The 19,528-nt window shown below is 39.7% G+C and overlaps 1 protein-coding gene across 9 annotated transcripts in view; it reads left to right on the forward strand.

The window, feature by feature from the left end:
* Positions 1 to 19,528, forward strand: part of ECHDC1 (ethylmalonyl-CoA decarboxylase 1) — a 40,766-nt gene that overhangs the window by 12,663 nt on the left and 8,575 nt on the right. For 7 of the 9 annotated variants that reach the window (XR_008234242.1, XM_052781136.1, XM_052781140.1 and 4 more), the window contains 3 exons: positions 99 to 241; positions 4,925 to 4,977; positions 6,881 to 6,961. Coding sequence is in view for 8 of the 9 variants with exons in the window: in XM_052781136.1 (XP_052637096.1) it covers positions 99 to 241; positions 4,925 to 4,977; positions 6,881 to 6,961 (277 nt within the window). In the remaining variant the exon portion in view is untranslated. Of the gene's footprint in view, positions 1 to 98; positions 242 to 2,018; positions 2,731 to 4,924; positions 4,978 to 6,880; positions 6,962 to 19,528 lie in introns of those variants that run through there. The other 2 variants (XM_052781144.1, XM_052781143.1) reach the window with 2 other exon arrangements.

Consider the following 19,528-nt stretch of genomic DNA (forward strand, 5'->3'; position numbering starts at 1 on the left):
ACTTATTAACAATAACTTGGTGGTGAAAAATGTAACATAAAACATGATGGTGATAATAATCTCCTGTTAAAAATTTTGCTTGTCCCCTCTTGTGACAGGTACTATGATGCTAGAACTCCAGGAGAGGGTAACTGAACTGGAAAACTGGAAGGATGGCAAAGGCCTTATCATCTATGGCGCAGGAAACACCTTTTGCTCAGGATCTGATTTGAATGCTGTCAAAGCAATATCCAACTCCCAGGCAAGTAGTGATAAAAATTAAGTTTTTTGGAGAAAAATGAGCTTTCTGATATTCTGAGATACTTTTCAGACAGAAGTGTTGCACTATGCTTCTGCGTCAATTTTACATGCAAGTCACAGAATGGAGCTTTTAATGGTTGAAAAAATGCTGGCAACCGCTTTAAGCCATAGCTTAAGTGTTATTGTAATTGATTTGTAACTCTGAATTTCTACATTACATCTCCTTTTTAGCCTTTTCTTTTTAAAAAGTCATTTCAGTTTCTCAGAGCAGTATATGGCGAATTTACACATCAAATAATCTGTGCTTCAGTAGTTTGACCTTTAGAAGCAGATACAAGTAATCATTTCTTATATATTCTAAAGTCAAAACCAAATTTAAGTAGCATGGCTGCTATTACAGAAAGGTTTCAATTTTGTCAAAACTGTGCTTGGACCGGCATAAAATGGAAAGACAGCTGCAATTCTTGTGCTGTAGTCCAGTCAGGTAAGTCATGTGTGTAACTATGGGGTTGAAGAGGTCAGGGTTTGGCAGTTTTTCACTCATGCCACCCGTCTTGACAACTTTCACACGTGCTGCAATTTTTTTAATGGGTTAATATGTAGTTTTTGGCAATGTGTGAAATAGGACTTTGTCGGCTACAGGGGAAGGGGGTCTTCCTGTGCTGCTCTTACATCCCAGTTTGCAATTGTGGTAACTGGCATCCTGGTGCTTTTTTGTGGCCACTTCAAGTTTGAGGATTTAACCACACAGATTAGACATTTAATTGAACCTTCCAGTAAGAACACCAACTCAAAAACTGATTAATCTGGTATTTGTCTTTAGTGATGATTTGTTTCTGTTGATGAAACTAAATATCATAAAAAACACAATGTCTTAAATATTTCTGGCCTGATAAAACAGGGCAGTCCGGTTTTCAAAAGGTATAGGAGACTTTGTTTCCTTTGTGGAACACCATTAGAGGTATGCTTTTCTTAATATGGACACACCATGCTTTATAGATGTATATGTTTTGGGGGGAGTTTTCTTTTGGATGCTTTATAAGCACTGGTCATTTTAAAAATATAGATATATCTGTGATTTGGGGGGGTAATTGATTTTTTTTTTTTTTTAATCTGAAATTTTAAGCTTATTTTAACATTATAGCAACAGAAAAGGAACTGAAACCAAGCATGGGTGAATTCTTTTCTTATCTGCAGTCTAGGCTTTCCTTCAGAGTTCTGCATTCAGTAAGTCTCAGTGATTCTGCTTCCATACTCTCTTTGACATTTAATATTCTGTCTATATATTTATAGAAATTACTTGGAGCCACTGCAGTGGCAGAGAGGGCTCTTGTAAGGATTAGGGTCCCTAACAGATACACTGGGCAGAATGAAATACGTAGGTATTAATTATAACTTTGTTGAAAATTCTCTGCAAAGAATCTAGAATTCATGCTAGTGCTGATCTGTAAGTATGAGAGTCACCAGAAATGCTCCAGGAATAGTTAAACATGGCTGCTTTCTATTTCCTCAGGAGAGTTCAAACTATCCTGAACTGAGAGTTTCTTTGTAACAGCCAACTCCTAAACCATCTGTTTGGTGGGATTTAATAGTCTTTATTAAATAAAACTTTAATAGAATAAGGAATAGCATTTGCTGTTTGCTAGTTTTGCAGAGCTCTGCTCTCTAACTCGCTGCAGATGAGAGAGTTTTGTCTGGTTTCAGGTTAAAAGAGCATTAGGTTAAGTTTTCTGTCCACAGGCATCCCTAAGGCAAAAAAACCCCCCAGTGAATAGCTTCGTGCCTGAACTGGTATGTTTTTCCTTTTTTTTTTTTCCAAGGCTGCTTTAGCCCATAGCTTTTAGTAATTACAGGAAACACTTTCATTTTATTCAACCAGTTGGTTGAGGGAAGATTGTATTTTTCATCATCTATGATACAGTTTGCCTTTCCCTGTGGTGCAGAAAAGGCAGAATAATGGCCAAGAATGCTGAAGGATTTTCGTGCCCCCTAGTGGCTTCTCTTCCTCTTCGTCCCCCTCTTCCTCTTCATCCCCCTCTTCCTCCTCCCATGTTTTGTTCGTCCTAACGCTGAAACAAACCCAGGTCCCCGCCTGTTCTTTGGCGAGTGCTAACATTATGTGACCAAATCGTGGAAGGGAAATTAATAGTGGAATTTAAAAACAAAAAATGATTTCTCTTTCTGTCCTTGTAAGCCTGGTTCCCAAGAGCAATAACCTCATTCTGGAGGGAGACTTGAAAAGCTGGCTAGCTGAAAAGCAGCAGAGGCTCTTGAAAGGACGGCTGAGAGGAAGGAGGCACAAAGGAGAATTTGACTTACCTTGACCCCTGTCTAGAAGCCCCAGGACAGAGGTTCCCCAGCAGTAAGCCACGGAGGAGGACTTGCCAGCAGTTGGAGATGGTCTGGAAATACTGTTCTATCTGTAGTGAAAGTGGACTCTAAGCTCTTGCAGCAAAAAGAGCCAGTGGTACAGTTTTCTACTTTATGAAGGTGACTTTCTTCTTTCCTGCCTCCCCTAGCCCCACCGCAAACTATTAATCCTTTTCTTCCATGCGTAGTGCATACTGTATGTTACCTCACTTTCTGCTTGTTAGATTTCTTCCTACTGCAAGGCCAGTATTAGAGCTGAAAATGTGATTATTCCACTAGACTCCAGTGAATATCCCTCTTATTCAGATAAAATACTCTGACTAGTAGCCTTCTTTTTCTTATCAGGAAGGTTTGAAGGGTATGTTGGCCAGGACTCAAGTAATTGTGATTTTTATTTCTTCTTTCCCCCCAAGTGTTTTCTGTGCAGGCATTTTTTCCATGTGATACACAGTAATCTCTCCACCACCTGAGAATATGAAGACCTTTCTTTTTGTCTGCTCAGTCATAACTGCATTTATCAAGCTGGTCTGTTGTGGCATTAATCTTTAATTACCATTTTGGATTTTGGTATGAATTGAGATGGCCAATTTGAATGCAAGGACTCTGCTGTGATGAAGTGAAAAATTACTTTCTCTGAAGAGCTTTTTTGCAGCTTCATCCTGGTGGTTGTAGTATGGGAATTGTGCAAGTCTGTGCCTGAGAACTGGTACCCCGTATGTTTGTGTGGGTTTTAAACTTAGCTGTTAAGACAGCTATCATGGAGGATTTGATTGTTCTTTAATTTGGAATGGAAATATTGCTGTTGGTCTCAATGGGTGTAGGAGGTGGCTACAGTGATAACTAAAAGCCTCTTTATAAATCAACATGTGCTGAAATTTTCAAGCAGGCCTTCAATGTAATGAAACTGAATTCACTGGTTCCTGTGTAGCAATTGTCGTGGCAACTTATATCTGTCAGAGATCTGTTCTTAGACACCATAATGCTGGTTGATGTTCGGCAGAGTAGGTCTTGGGAACGCAGGAATAAATGGACAATAAATCAGCTGAAGTTGACCTACTATTATTTCAAAGTCCTGTTCCAAGATGTACTTACTGCGTATATTTTCTTTCCCTGAGGTATGAGTCAGAAGCTTTTAATTAAGGCAGATTCTTTAACTTGCCAACCCCTGTAAAACTGTGTTTTAGAAATTAGTAAATGCCGATAAAGATACATTTGTTTGTTCTTTTTCTTCCTATGATTTGTTTGGGGATTTTTTTGTTTGGTGTTGGTTTTTTGGTTTGTTTTTTTTTTTGAAAGACTTACTGAAATTGTTATCTACTGCTTTTTTACTTCTACAGTGTCCAAACATTTTTTTTTAAAATCTGGATTAAATGGCACATGTGTAGTTCAGTGTATACAGTTCAGTATGTATATGAACACGGTCATACTGGGTCATTTAGCCCAGTCATTTGTTGAGTTCCTGGTTAACAGTAGCTGTCTGAGAAAGAATATAAGAACAAGGCAGGCAGATAGATACTGATTTTGCTTCAAAATATTCTTTTGGTCCCCAGCAACTTGTGACTAAGACCTCTAAAGCTAGAGGTGTTATCTTGTGTTTAATAACCTTTTGTTGATTTTTCTGTCCTGAGTTTATGTAGTTGTTCTTGAATTCATGTAGTCTTTTAGAGGTTGCAATGCCCTGCTGCAAAGTGTTCCACAGTTTAACTGCATGTTGTAGGAAGAAGTATTTGTTTTGAACCCAGCAGCAACTGATGTTATTTGGAACCCCTTAGCTCTTGTACTGGAAGAGAAGGGAACGATTGTTCCCTATTCACTATTGTTTGCAAGCTGATGTAAAACATAAAGGAGGAGAGAAATAAGAAGAACCTTCTTTCTGGGTTTGGGTTGGGTTTTTTTTGGCTGAAATGCTTTTGGCCCAAACAATAAAAAATGAAGTTGGTAAATTGTATCTTGTCTAAAACTTTATGGATTTGGAACAGTAAAAAGTATGCAGTGATCTAAGGTCCTATACAGACTTTTAAAAGTCAGCTTTATGGGTGTTTAACTGGGAGTAAGAAGAGGAAATTAAGAGGAAAGAGGAAATTATAACTGAAATTCATATAAATTGATTGAGTTCTGATTTTTTAACCTGATTTATGCTAGGTTTTCTATTTGTGCATAGTGTGGTTGGGCTGGAATTAGGGCAAGATTAACCAAAGAGAAAGAAAACCCAGCTAAAGTAAATATAATGAATATTCCTGTCTACTCCATCTGTGTGTTTAATTGCTTCACGTTAGGATCACTTAACATTTTTTAATTTCCTATTTTTTTGTAGGATGGGATGAATATGTGCATGTTTATGCAAAACACCTTAACCAGACTTATGAGGTAATATATTTTATTTACCTTTCTTTATGAAGTAATTACAAGGATTGGAATATGTTTTGGCTAACTCTTTAACAAGATGTTTAAAGTTAAATACGTAGTTTTAAGTATGTAATTTTGAATCCCAGACCTTGTATTCACACATGTTAATCAGGTAGGTATTTATGGATTTAAATTAGGCCTTGACATTTTGCAACTATTAGACTTTCCAGAGATTGAAACAGGAAAAAAAAGACCTATAGGCTTGTATGTGGAGGGCCAGGAGACACCTAGAGTTAAGGAAATCTAAGCCTTCAGAGTTTCTGAGGCTGTCTTCTGTAACTCAGTGGAAATCGGTAGCTCCCAAAAAACAAGCAGGGCCAGCTTATGCAGCCTACACAGGTAACATTTATTTAATATATTTATTTAATCTTCCCACTTCATAAGAGGACTGTATTCAGTTCTACCATCTGGTACTTCTGAAAAACATTTTTTCCTTTCCTTTAGATTTAGCTTCCCTTAAGAAATCACATTTCTATTAAATCCATGTGTGATAGAGTCTGTCTTTTTTCTGCTCAGAGCTCTTTGAAGATAAATATTATTTTTCTTTTCTTCAGATAATCTATATGAGAAAGTGTTATGAGTTAACATTATTCTGTAAAACTGCCCAGGAGATTGGAGACTTAGTAGCAGTACTACTGTAAGGAATCCTCAGGATCGGAATTAGAACATGTTTGTATAAGTTGGTCTCCGTGTAATCAAAGTTGATGGGGCAAAGCAAAGAGGAGGAAGTTGTATGAAGATTAAGCCCTCACCTCAGGTGTCTTGACTTAGAGTGTGTTGGAGCTGTGGTTCAGGGGGAGCACTGAACTGCTGTCTGGGGACATCTCTTGTAGATGGGATCAGTCTCCTTCAGAGGGAGCGGAGGCTTACTGTGATCCTGAAGGAGGTGCCTCAAAGGGATCAGAGTATGGATGTAGGGGACTTGGAACCATATCTTCTGGTTCCTCATAGACCATAGGAAAAATGAGGTTACCCTCTTCCAGTGGGTTCACTTGAGCCATAAGAAATTGTTGGTGCTTCTGTTAAAGTAGAAGTAAAACCAAACATGTGGTCATGATTGGGAAGCTGACTTCTGAATGTGGTTTCAGAACTGCTCAATGAGTTAAATGTCTCTTCGTAGTAAAAGACAACACAGCTATATCAGCATGCAAATTCTGGGACTAACCAATTGTCTTTGTTTCTTAGGGAACTTGGCTTATCCTAAGTCAGTCACTGTTCATTAGTATTCATTTTGCAATGGCAGTGGGGAAAGTTCTCCCTACTCTTCCTTCCCTCTGTCCTTTGAATTACCTTGAACATGATTAAATACCTAGAGCATGATTAAATACAACACCATCAAAGGTAACAGATTGTTGCTATCCTCAAAGGATGGTTTTGTCCTCCAAAAAAAAAGTTTTGTTGATGGCTGAGATGATAGAACTCTGAAGAAGGTGCTGAAGGTCTCATGCTAAATCTCATTATTTTTAGATAATGCAGCCCTTCAGTTCTTTGTGTCCCTTTCTGCTGCTTTCTGTAGTGTACTGGCTTAGCACAGTCTTGTGTCACTGTCCTGTCACTTGCAGGATATTCTTGCAGATAATCTATAGCAGGTATTTTTCATAACACAGTACATGATCTTCTTTGATTCCATTTGATATATCTGTCTTGCTGTTTTCATTTTGGGATTCCATATCAATTACAGAATAATCACTTTGGCATAAGTGGAATTGGTATTGTGCTGCTTACCCACAAAGATGTAGTTATTTGAATGAACTGAAACAGTATATTTTTCTGAACTTTTACTATAGAGGTGGTTTGCTTGAATTCTTTTGTCATTCTGAAAGACTAAAAGCATGAACTTTGCTTGCAAAACTCTCTTGTGTAGATTGCCTTTGATCAGTGTTGCACTAGTCCAAGGAAAAGCTGTTGGAGGAGGAGCAGAACTTACCACAGCATGTGATTTCAGGTAAGATCAACAATTTGAGTCGCTGTCATGTTGGGTCGGTGATTAATGACTACACCTATGAAATATGGGAAGCTTGAGGTACCACTTTTACCAGGAGTCATGTCCCTGAATTCCAAGGCATTTGGAACTGGGCTTTGTCTGCAGACTTCACAGGAAAAAAAAGTTTGGGTTTCCTGATAGTACAAAGGAAAGGTTACTTACTACCAGGATATACAGTTTGAATCACTGTGTAAAACAAGAGCAGTGAGGAGCTTTAGCAACCAACAGTGTTATACACCAAATGGGTCCAACTTCTCACCCCCGAGCGAGAGGTAGGAGGACTGCAAAATTGTATATCCCCTTATGTCTCTTTATGTGGCTGTCATACGTAAAAATAAATAAATAAAACTCTCCATGAGTATGGTATTTCATGTTCTGGGTTTATTATTTGTAACATAACTTCACGCTGTACAGTTTTTGAAACAAGAGTGTGGGGTGCAGAGGAAAGCAAATGAGGTTCTGTCCCTGTTTTTTTCTATGCAGGTGCAGGGATTTGCCAGCATGAAACAGCTAGCAAAAAGCAGAAGGCTTTAGTTAAAGAGGCTGAATGCAGAACAGGAACTGGAAGAAATGAAAATAACAAAATGCCACTTTATACAAACAGTTGCTAACGTGCAAACAGCCTACAGAGGTAACAGGATAAGCACTGTGCACAGCCTTTCTGACAATAAGGAGCTTTTAGTAAAGTTTTTATCTGAGAAGATGTGCTCTTTCAGAGGGCCTTAGCGCCTGAAGTGGGAAAGGAATTGTCCAGAACAAGCTGAAAGTACTTACATTCCAAAGTAATACTAAGCAAAGTACACTAGAGTATTACAGTGCTGTTCCAGGTATCAGGAACAGGCTTTGGGTAGAGGAGATGGTATCTGCATTGCCTGAGCCACTCGGAGGCAATACTCCTTTGCTTTGAAACTAGATGCAGCTGTATCTTTCTTCATATCTGCACAGCACCCAGTGAACTGGAACCCCAGCTCTGACTTACGGCCTCTGAGTACAGGCTGTATTTATTATAAATGCCTAGTAAATGTGCAGAGAGGTACCATGTTTGACAGCTGCAGCGCTGGCAGGAGAGTGCACCTGGGAGACTTAGTAGACCTGTCTGTATCTGCGAGTCCGTTGACAGAAAGTGAATCTTGTTATCCCTAAATAGGAGTTTAGGGAATGTGAACATAATGAAATGGAAATCTTTTGGCTTTCTAAAATATGTAGTCTCTACTTTTACTCCAGCTATGTTGTTTGACATACTGTGTAATTATAGTCATTGTCAAGTAGCTAGTATTTGCATGAGTTGAGCAGCTGCAATTCCTCTGATGTTATTGCCATAATTTTCATAATAACTACAGCTGTTGATCCATCTTCCATTACTTTTTAACACGCCCATTCAGTGCAACTGAGTAATAGCAGTTCAGGAGCAGCAAATGGGACTTAATTAATAACAACAACAAGATAGAGAAATGTACTGTGTGCTGCTATTGCTCCTGAATTTGAGAATTTTAATACTGGGGGACAAAATCTGGGTTTTCTTGAGGACTCTGAGTAGATATTAGTGAACAGATACTCTGTCATGAGTCACTAGATGCCAAAAGAGGAACTTGAGAACAGAAATCAGAGGGGTTTGTTTTCTTCCTTGAATAAACTGTTTGGATATTTTATTTTATTTATTTTTATTTATTTTTGTTTTTTAAGAACAAAATGAGTGAGTTGTGGCTGCTTTTAATTCTAAGTTTTCAAATCCACCTCTATTTCTCACAGTTACAGTGTAAGCTACCAGCTGCTTGGTACTGGCCTGAAATATTTTCTTATTTTTATCTCTGCCAGTTTGTACTACATTAACTATACTGATATCATTGAAGTGATTCACTTGAACCAAAATGGCCTATGTACCTCCTCTGAAATATGCTCTGGCAGCATGATGCACACCTCTACTAAAGTACTAAAGTAGAGGTGTGGACAAATCCAATTTTAAAATAGCTGAGGTGGTTTAAGATGTTACTGATGTATTCGTCCAGTGGCAGTTCTTGTGGCTAATTGTCTCTTACTCTGTTTTAAGCCAGCTCATTTAAAATTGGATTAGGGAGGGCTTGGATGAACTCTGACACATTTATTGCTGACATAAAGGGCAGTGATGAAAAGTGAAAGCATCTTGGGTCACTCCACCTTTTATCTGGAGGAAGAGGTCTTCTCAAAACATCTTCTTCAATCTTAGTGGCTTTATGGATTGTTGCAGTATGACTATCCGTAAGAGCAACATCCTTATAAAGATCGTATATATGTGACTGGAAAAAAAATAAATCAATGTCCTAACAAGTGCAAGGTAACTAAAATCCTTTCAGACTTTTTCTGATATGAAAATTGGGAAGGTAAGGCTTGTGACGTTGTAATTATTTCTCTCAGTTATTTCTGTAAAACTGAGTAATGTAAAACCATGCAGGTATGAAACTTGTTTGGACAGCTGAGCTTTTTAGTGCAGTTTCAGGAAACCTAGACTTTTTTCAGTGTGCCACAGTGGAATATTCTCTCTGAGCCTGTGAAGATGGCTCACGGGTTCTGCTGCCAAATGTCAGTGTATGTTGCGGTTCTGCGTGATGCTGCAGCCATTTCAGTGAAGTGCACAAATGACTGTGATGTTGGACTCAGTGACTGAATTTTACAAATAATTGAAATAAAGTACCTGTTCTGAGTTCCCTGTATGGAGAAACTTGAAGTGTGTCCTGTACTTACACAGTGCATGAAGTTAAGGAGAACAGATTTGGCAGGGCTGGTTAAGGGATTTGGACAAGAATTGTAGTGGGTTGTTGGGCAGTAAGCTAACAGTTAGATATGGGGCAGAGACAGTTTGGTAATGAATGTATTTGTGCAATTAGTGGATCACAATAATGTCTGAGAGCAGTAGCTGCGGTGTGCTACCAGCCAATAGCCATAATAACTAACTTTGCATTCTGAGCTGTCTTCTGTTTCACATTGGTGCCTTTGAGAAATCTCGCTGGGGTGATGTCTGTGTAGGTCTTTTAGGCACATCTATAACTTTGAGAATTTGGTCCTATGTCACTTGGCAAATGGACTTCCATTGTACCTGAGTGCTTGTGAAAAATATAGTCTCTTCTCCCCTACCCCCTTTTTCCTCTCTAATGCTACTGCAGTCAAAATAGAGGTGTGTCACTGCCATGTGAATCCAATTTAAAAGGTGGTGTCTCCAGGCAGAGGATGAGAGTGCAAAGATGGAAAGCTACCCATTTCTCTTACCATTGACCTCGAAATGGGCTCATAGGTAGAGGCAGCAGTATTCTCCTTTACTTTTTTAGAAAATGAATTAATCAACTATAATTTCTTCAGCTGTAGTTGATGTTGCACAATTAAATTGTGAAGGGCCAGTTTCATTACAGTATCCTACTTCATAAAAAGCACCATTGATTTAAAGAGGTATTTGCTTTCTGAGCAGACATCTGCCCTGTATCTCTAGGCATGGCAGAGTCAAGCTTTTAACAAGGGAAGAAGCTTATGCTAATAATACTGCATTTATCAAATTGACCTTGCTGCATTTTAATTGGATGTTTTCTGTATGTTTGTGAAATCTGTAGGCATGCTTACTATTACATTTTAAGGTGTTAGGCAAGTTCCATAAAACACCTAATAAGAGATACAATGAAGTGCACTGTTATTGAATAGCTTTTGTTGTGTGTGTTCTTGTGCTGACTTGTGTTTATTTATAAACAAGCATGTGTTTAGTGCATTAGATGTAATTTTTATGAAATAAAAGGAGCAGAAGAGAATATAACCACTACATAGATGTAGGCCCACTATGACCAACTTCTCAGTTGTTGCTCCTTTAAAAAAGAGGAGGGGGGAGGCTGTAAAGACATTAGTATTCCACAGTTAGGTTTTCCAAGAATAGGTTTCAGAACATCAGAGCACAACACACTAGCTTCTTTGGAAATATTTGGCTGTATGCAAAGATTTTGGCTTTTAGTTTTATCAGGAGGAGCTTTTAGGTACACAAGATGCTGCTGTTTGAAATCAGGGTGCCTCAGTACATAGTAGCTCTTTTCACTGGGCAGAGCATGATATGAATGTAACGCGATGGGGCTCACATATTCATGAGTTCTTGCAAAGTCCGGGCTGACAAAGCACTTTTCATTAGATGTGACCCCGTAATGTTGCTGCACATCATCAGGAGAAGAATCAGTAGCCAGATCTGAGAGTGGGTTCTCACAGCTTCAGGTGCTTGCTATATGCCATAGATCACTTCTTTTTAACTATATAAAATTTTCCTCTTATATATATATGTGTGTGTGTGTGTATGTATGTAAGACCTCCTTCAAATCAGTTGGCAATTTTAGAATTCCATTGCAGTCATGCATCACTTCACATTTTTAGAGCCCTGGGAGGTTTGTTAGTACAATTTTCTGATTAATTTTCAGAGAGATGGATTATGGTTTTAAAAGTTTCACGTTGCCTGCCTTTAAGAAGGCTGTTCTTATTTTTGACCTGGCACACTTGACATCTGGTTAAGTAATTGCAGCACTGCTAGGAATGGACTTGAGAGCTTGTATTTTTGGGCCTGTATTTATGGACTGGTATTGGGTTTTTTCCTTTATTACCAGTTTTCATTTGGGTTTGAATTTCATGTGTTTACCGTCTTCCAGGCAGAGGATTTTTTACACAGTCTACAGTTCAAATTTACCACTGTTTGATTTTACTGGAAATGTAAATAACAGCAACAAAGCACAAATCTGAGTTGACGTTTTCTTTCTGAGGTTGTCTTTTTGTAGGGATTTACTTCATTCCAAGTTTTTGGGTTTTGGTTGGGTTTTTTTTTTTCCCCCCTTTGGGAGGTCAAACCATCTTATCCTGGGTGATTGAGATTTTTGTTACCAGCATGTGTCTACATTTTAGACCACTTCTACCATGCAATCTTACGCCCTTTCTGTTGAACAATCCTGACTGCAGCTGATTTGTTGCTGCACAGTAATAATAAATAAGATAGCCCGGATAATGTAAAACTTAGATAAGACAGATTTTAGGGAATGCAGAGTTGGACCCATGCTGATTCTTGCTGAGATGCTAGGCTGTAGGTACACTGTAGGTTCAAGGAGAACTAGTTTAGGAAGAGTACAAATGCACTGAAATCGTCCATTATGCTTGCATCTGTGAAGTGACTAATCCCCAGTGTAGACACACAGCCCGCAGGTATTTGAGTTTGACACTCCATTGCTGATCTTCACTACCAAAATAATCTTTTTTAAATATATATATAATCAGGTAGCTCCACAAGTTGGTTAATATGAAGGCTGAGAAGCACTAAGGTATTCCGGTCTGCTGGTTCCGAGGTGGGATTATGCTGAGCTGTGGCTTCACGAGAAGGACAGACTGCTCAAGCAGCTCGCCTGGATGTGGGAGGAGGGTGTCCCGGCTGCTTCTCGTTTGCCAAGCACCAGTGAAGATGCCTGTATCAGTCAATTATCTCACTGAAAAGCAACAGAAAGCCTAGGTATTTCTTGTTCTTACAGTGAGTTAAAGCGGTTTGTAAAGGGATATAGTTTTGGCTAGAGGCAATGTAAAGGAGGAACTCGGCTTCTAGGAGAAGACGACAAAGAACAAAGGAGGGGATGGGAATACCGTCTTCTTTTGGCTCCAGGGAGCTGTTAGATAGCCTCAGTTTCCCCTGAAGCCACAGCTTTCAACTGCCTAACTTTGCATTGGATCTGCTTCCAGAGAATGTATTCCAGAGTCCCCATTATCTATCTCATTTTTTCAGTCCTGTCATGTGCTATTGGAGGACTATGAAAAGAAGAACTCTTCCTCTCTTTATCACTCCAGGTAGCAATGTAGTTAACATTGTAGATATCCAAAGGGTAATCATCCACATCAGAGTTACTTTTCATTGAAATGACCAAGTGTGCCCTAAATGACTCGATATCCCTTGGTTTTTGCAAGTGTAAGCAGGCATTGCTCTGTGGATCTTGACCTACTTTCATTGTAAATGTTGCCTTCACAATTGCAACTTCCAGTCTTCCCCTTCACCCCCTGTTTCTTTGTTTCCCCTCTAATCCAAAGCAGCCCAATGTCTTACTGAAGATTTGGAGCCCTGCAGGCTGGACCTCTGTGTTCCTTACAGGCTTACCCAAAATTGTGTGAAACAAGTCTATGGACTGTTTGAACCTGTAAAACTTGGTGGCTTCAGCTTCCTACATCTTCCTGGATTCTGTAGTTAGTAAGAAATGAATTGCTACTGCTGTAACTCAGCAGTCACAGTAAGAATAATAAAATTACAAATTCTTATGTTAAATAAATTCCTACTGTGCTTAAACTGTTCTATGTGTAAGAACTTCTACTGTAACCACAGTCTGTTACTAGGTGTTATCCTCCCGTTCTGTTTTGTGTGCTGATGCGTTCATATTCATAAACAAAAAGCAAATATATAGACTGAGGAAAAAACAATAATTTCAAGTAGTGTGGATTTGTGTGTGTATGAAAGAGACAGAAAGATTGTAAATAAAAAGATACCAGGGGAAGTGATACCTTTGGTGATAAAAGAATTGGTCACACTCTTAGGCATATTTGTGGAGGTTCTGTTATCGTTTGCTGAAAATGTGCCTGTTTCTTGTCCAGCTAGTCTGAACATACCATCAGTTAGTGATCTGAAGCTGGCCTTAGTTCCCCATCAATATAACTAATGTGCTATATTAAAAAGTAAAGAGGTGAAGAAGCTAAGTAGAATTTTAATGTTAAATTCTGGATCCCATTTATGCCTTTTTTGAGATATGTCATTGTGTTCCCTGCTCCCCCCCCCCCCCCCCCCCCAAAAGCTCTGAAATCATGTATCATACCTGTAAAACGTAAAACTCGGGTCGCAGCCACTGTGATCATTTAAAAAACCCACAACCCTCAGCATTTTTTATTTGAGATTATTAACCTGGTACCCTGACAAAATGGCAACATTTCATTACAATTTAATCATCACTGATTTCAAGTAAGTGTATGATCTCTCTTGGCTTTAGTCAGAAATTGTTGTGTAGGATGTGCAAATGCAGCATTGGTAGCACTGCACGCAGAGGCAGCTGAATTTCAGTGTGTCTTGTTACCCTAGGTCTTGCGAAGGGTGGTTAGTGTGATGTCACGATGTATTTTAAATCCTTTAATGCTATCGGTTGCAGAAATATGATACATCAAATCCATCATAAAGTGTTAGAGCAACTCGAACCTTGCATCTCTTAGGGCTGATGTCAAGAAATGCTGTTCCTTTCCAGTTGGCTGAGTTTAGGCGAGTGAGGTGATCTTTGCCTTTTTGACATTTTAGATGCCAAGCTCTGAGCCAGAGTGTGGGGAAGCTCCCCCTCCCCTTTCTGTAGCAGCAGCAGAGATGAGCAAAGAATATGACTGAAATGTTCCTGCTTTAAGAGACTCTTGAATTTGGTCCAGGAGACTTTTGTTCTGTTTTCTTTGGTCTTGATAAACATCTGTGATGGAAATAAAGGTTTGGGAAACCAGTGTTATAAACACAGGGGTATATGCTGCACGAAGTGTGCACATAATTAAAAAAATACAATATTTTCAATTTGAAAACAAGCTTCAGTGTACTTTTTTTGATTTCTAGATGAATACTGGCATTCAGGTTTGACTGAACATTTAAATTATCAAGTAACCTTTACCTCCAAGTGGTCTTTTTTTTATTGAAGAATCTGGTAAAATATCACTGGATCTTTTCTGATGGAAATTTTTGCTTTAGTCTAAAAGGCGTATCTGTTGTTGAAAATGTTTGCTTGAATGAAATCCAAATAGCTGTAGTTCCTTCTCTGGAAGGAAAGACTCATATAACATTTTAGATTTCCAGCATGAGTAATTTTTATGTGAGCATTATTTTGGCGTTCACTCGCTTACGTGTTGAGACTTTGGCAGCCTGTAAAGAATAGCTAAAACCTGCTTCATGGGTGAGACCCAAGTGCTATGTCCAGATGCAAACTACTCTGAAAATAATTGTATGGTAACGGAGGTTGCAGCGTGCCAGTGCCTGGGGCCCATTGACCCCAGGATAATACAAATAAAGTCATAGCTGGGAATTAGGAGGAAGGTGTAAGAACATTGGTTGTTAGCAGGGGAGGAGAGATGGACTTGTACCCCGTGGATCACTGTTGTACAACCGTGGGGAGGAAGGAGGATCCAGGCACTACATTTTGAAGGATGGGGCTTCGGTCCCACCGTATGGCTCTGGTGGTTTGTGCCATTTCAGCGTTTACACTGCACACTTCAGGGGAATTACAGCCCCCCCAGTATAACTATCTATGTTATTCTCTCTGTTCTGTGTGCTCTTAAATTGTGGTATGAACCTTGTGTAAAGCCTTCATAAGCCTTTGTAAAGCCCTACTGCCCCTTCCCCACCTGTGTACGGGGTGTGTTCAAGGCAGCACCCATGGACAGGGGAGCTGTCATTGCTAACTGTCTAATTGTATAAAGTCTCTGTTTTCCCCACTTGGGAAAGGCCTTTTAATTGACTCTTTCTGCTGGCCAGCCCTCTCCCCACCTCCACAGCACCCCTGCGTGGTGCTGCCCACCTCCCAGCCCCCCCAGCCCGCCGTTGGGGGATAGTACCCCAGGCTCGGGAAACCTCCTGTGAGCATCGCGTGTGGACCTCGAGAAGTATCAGCCTGGGAAAGGGGACACATTCGCTTTGAGGTTTGGCCAAATAATTTTCTTTCCTGTCGGGGAGTGGGGGGGCGGGGGGAGCTTTTCTTACTTCCTTTAATGCCGCTTGTGGAGTTTTAATCAGTTATGCTTTTTTGAGCCCCTATTTCTTGCCCTGTGATCTGTCATCTAATTCGATTTTTCATTCCTGCTACAGAAAAAGTCTTTCTGTAATTTCCAATATTCAGCTTCATTTATCCCTTTTAGAAGAAATGTAGCTTTTTATAGCATGCTTTTCTCTCTCCAGTTTCTGTGAAGCCACGGGTGAGAAAGTGTCAAGCCTGAGGTAAAAAATTAGATTTAAAACCCCTGATCCAGGTCTGCTGGGTGAACCTCCATCTGTAGCTGACTTCTGGGAGATTCTGGTCCAGAATGAGATTGGAAGAGCTGTCTGTGTGGATGGCAAGCCGGTATGACTGAGCATCACCTGCAGGAAACTTTTGGGGGGCCCTACCTTGTCTTGTTTGAGGCTGCCCTGCTCCCCTTCTAGGGTATTAGCAACAGCTTCTTTCCTTCCATAATCCTTCTCAAATGAACAGTCTTTCTGGCCCTCTTTTAGCCAGTCTCCTTTGATCAGGGAAGTGCTTAAGAAATAAACCTTTTTTCACTTCTCTGGTTGTTTTTGTGCGGTCACATCTGGACCAGTTTTAGTCTAGGTCTTGCCAGATCACAGAGAGCTTGCTCTGGTGCTTTACGGTGCTCCTTTTTGCTCCTGATAGGCCTTTTCTTAATTTTTCTCAGTGGAGACTTTGCTATTGATGAGATGCTGGTTTTGGGGGCATGCAGATTTCTGTATCTGCCTATTATAATTTAACTCCTGTTACCCAAAGGATCTTTTTCTAGTAACAGTATTATTTGGTGCTTCTTCCCTGGAGTGGCTTCCTTTGAAATTGGTAATCTTGCAGGCTCTTTGAGTTGACTCTTGCTTTTGGATGTTCATCTTCCCTTGAATGTCCTAATGTTGGGGCAATAGATGATGGAGTTATCCACACCTTAAGCTCCTGTTTATTCCTGGAGACCATATTCCTCCTAAAACGGCTCATGTCTGTTCAGCAGTTTGTGCTCTGATGTCCCTGTGTTCCTTCTCTCCCTCCAACTCTTCTCTTGTTACTACAACTTCCCTTTTTTTTGATCCAGGACTCCACTTTTCAGACTTTTAGCATCAACCAAATGTTTTGTGTCTGCAGATGAAAATATGACTTTGTCATTCTTTCTTCTGCATTTCAGTTGACTCTGGGTGATGTGAGCAAGCAGGACAGAGTCAGGTTATAAATGGTTATTTTAAGGTTTCCTTTGAAGAGTGCATCGCTCATTGTTTAGGTCCATCTGCTCCCCTCTGGGAAGTGCCCTGGGGTTTCCCAGCCAACCCACAAGAACATTAACTCTTGCTCAAGCAAATACATCTGTAATTAGGAGTCTGGTTTTTGGATCTGATTTTGACCCTGATCCTTAGAGTTCCATAAAATGCATTGGAAAATCTGACTGGAGGACTGCAAAGGTAGGTGGTAAAGGCAACATGTGCTAGGGAGATTTGAGAGATTTTTCTAGGCTACTTTATGTGAAGCTTGATTCTTAGCTGTTGTTGCAAGTGGGGGGAAAATGGATGCACTAAGAGTGTTACAAAATAATTCAGTAACTATAAATAAAATTCCATATAATCTGTAAGGCAATTTGAAAAGAGCTGTGAGAAAAGTGAGCTCTCGTGTTGGTGAGATTTCTTAGGCTGGCATCAAGCCTACTCCTTTGACACCGAGTTTTAGAGCGTGCCTAGAACACTCTGTACTTGGGAGGCTTGGTAGGATTTTTTATTTTCATTTTGGTTCTTTGGTATCATTTTAATTTATTTAAACCTCAAGTAAAGAAGGCATATTGTTTTGTGTTTTGGGTTTTTTTTGTAATGATCAAAAGGATTTGAGAGGGGTGACCTTCTGATGGGCTTACTAAAATAGTAGCTGGACCTACTTCTTTCCATTGCATTCCTGTAGTAAAGGTTACAGATTAAAGCTCAGAAACAGGAAAGATCATTAATGTGCACAGTCTTCTCTTACCCTATTGAAATTTGGGATTGCAGAGCAGCTTTGTGCAGTTGTACCCAAGATATGCACAAGGGATGTAGTTTCCCTGAAATCTCTTAAACCATTTTGTCTTTATTTTTATATTCTTCCGTGGTTACCATTTAGGCATCTGTCAAGTGAATATCTGTGACTAAAGGATTTTCAGAAAGAGCAGAGATCTGGGGGGTTGTTTTGATGATGCCAGTCTGCACGGACTATCACCAAAAGCACATAGGACAAATCCTTAGTTTTATCGGTTTTACAGTATTTTCACTTTGGAAGTCTCACTTCGTGTTGCCACAGCTCTGAAGCAGCAACTGCTATAATGTCTAATGGTCTTACTCTTTCTGTGCATAGGGCAGAAACATGAGAAGCTCTCCATGCCAGAGAAGATATGGGAGAGGAGCAGGGGGAATTAATACTAGCAAGCTGTGCTGGGAAAGTGTGGAACAGTTGTGGCTGGCTGATATTCACTGCATTGCTACAGTTAAAAAATCTGCTAAATAGAATTAGCAAGGAGTTATTGATTAAATGTTTAATTGGGGCTTTTTGATCCTTTAGAACCTATCCAATTAATCAAGTGAGATTGAAAGATAAGTGAAATTATGGCTAACTTTTTTCAGGATGAATCCACTTGTTAATATTTTCATAGAATTGGGGGGGTGGGGGTGGTAATAGAGGGTGTAGTACGATAGCTGAATTTCAGAAAAATCTTTAGCTGTTTTGTCTAGATAATCCCTTCACAGAGTACCTAGGTAATTATTTGATGGTGTAGTGATAAAGAGACTGATGAGACACTGCACTGGATAGGCAGAGACCAATTAGTCCCAACTTGCTTTTTTGGAGGAGACTGTCTTATTCTTGAGGATCTAATTCTAACAGCATCTGTCATGAAAATTGAAGTAAAGAGTGGAAACTGCTCATCAGCAGCTTTGCTGACTAGCTCATTTGTTTTAGTGTAGTACTGCGTATTTCTTCTGCAGAATATCATTCCCACAGTACATTGCTGCTTCAAAATTCATTTTTATTGCAAAAATGACTTGTTAATGCAGTCGTTGTTTTAAGGTGAGTTTCTGCCATAACGATGGAAGGCTTGTGTATTGGAATATTGAGCAAGGCTAGAACTAGGGGTTTTTTAATTAAAGATGAAACCCTGTACACTCTGCAGTTAGATACTGATGAAAGTATTCCTAGCCTTTCCAGTAAGCCTTATGGTCCTAAGAATATTTTGAGAGACAAAGTACTTATACAAGACAAGTTGTCACTATTAGAACACAATGTTGTCATGTAATTAACTATCAATAGGTTTCCAGGTTAGGTCTCCGCAGGCACAAGCTGCAGCCTTAACTTTAGTCAGTACTCTCAACTTCAAGTTTTCTGTGGCTTTGTGAAGATGTCAAGGCAGTGGTTTGTATTCAGGTCTTTTTTTCAAGGCTATACTCAGGAATTACTTCTGTCGTTAACAGATTCTGGAAAAGGTAGGGATGAGTTCTGCAGCAAATTGCCAAGGAGCATTCATATACGAGGCCTCAAGAATTTGTGTCTTAACGCTAAAGAAGTTCTGTAGTTTCTTAGGCGTGCACTAACACCTGTCCGTGCGTGGTGGGGAGGATAGGTTTTAGATATATTAGATGGGAAGGCACATGATATCCAGTGTATCTTCCAGACTAAGATTTGGAACACAGATATCAGAGGTGGATTGAGCACTAGGTACGTGTTAAAACTTGCAGGGCCACCTGCCATGCTAAAGAAAATGGCGAGGAGGCAGCAAGCCTGGAGGTTTCCAAACTGCAGTATG

This window comes from Harpia harpyja, chromosome 3 (assembly GCF_026419915.1).
Source record: "Harpia harpyja isolate bHarHar1 chromosome 3, bHarHar1 primary haplotype, whole genome shotgun sequence".
Taxonomy (NCBI): domain Eukaryota; kingdom Metazoa; phylum Chordata; class Aves; order Accipitriformes; family Accipitridae; genus Harpia; species Harpia harpyja.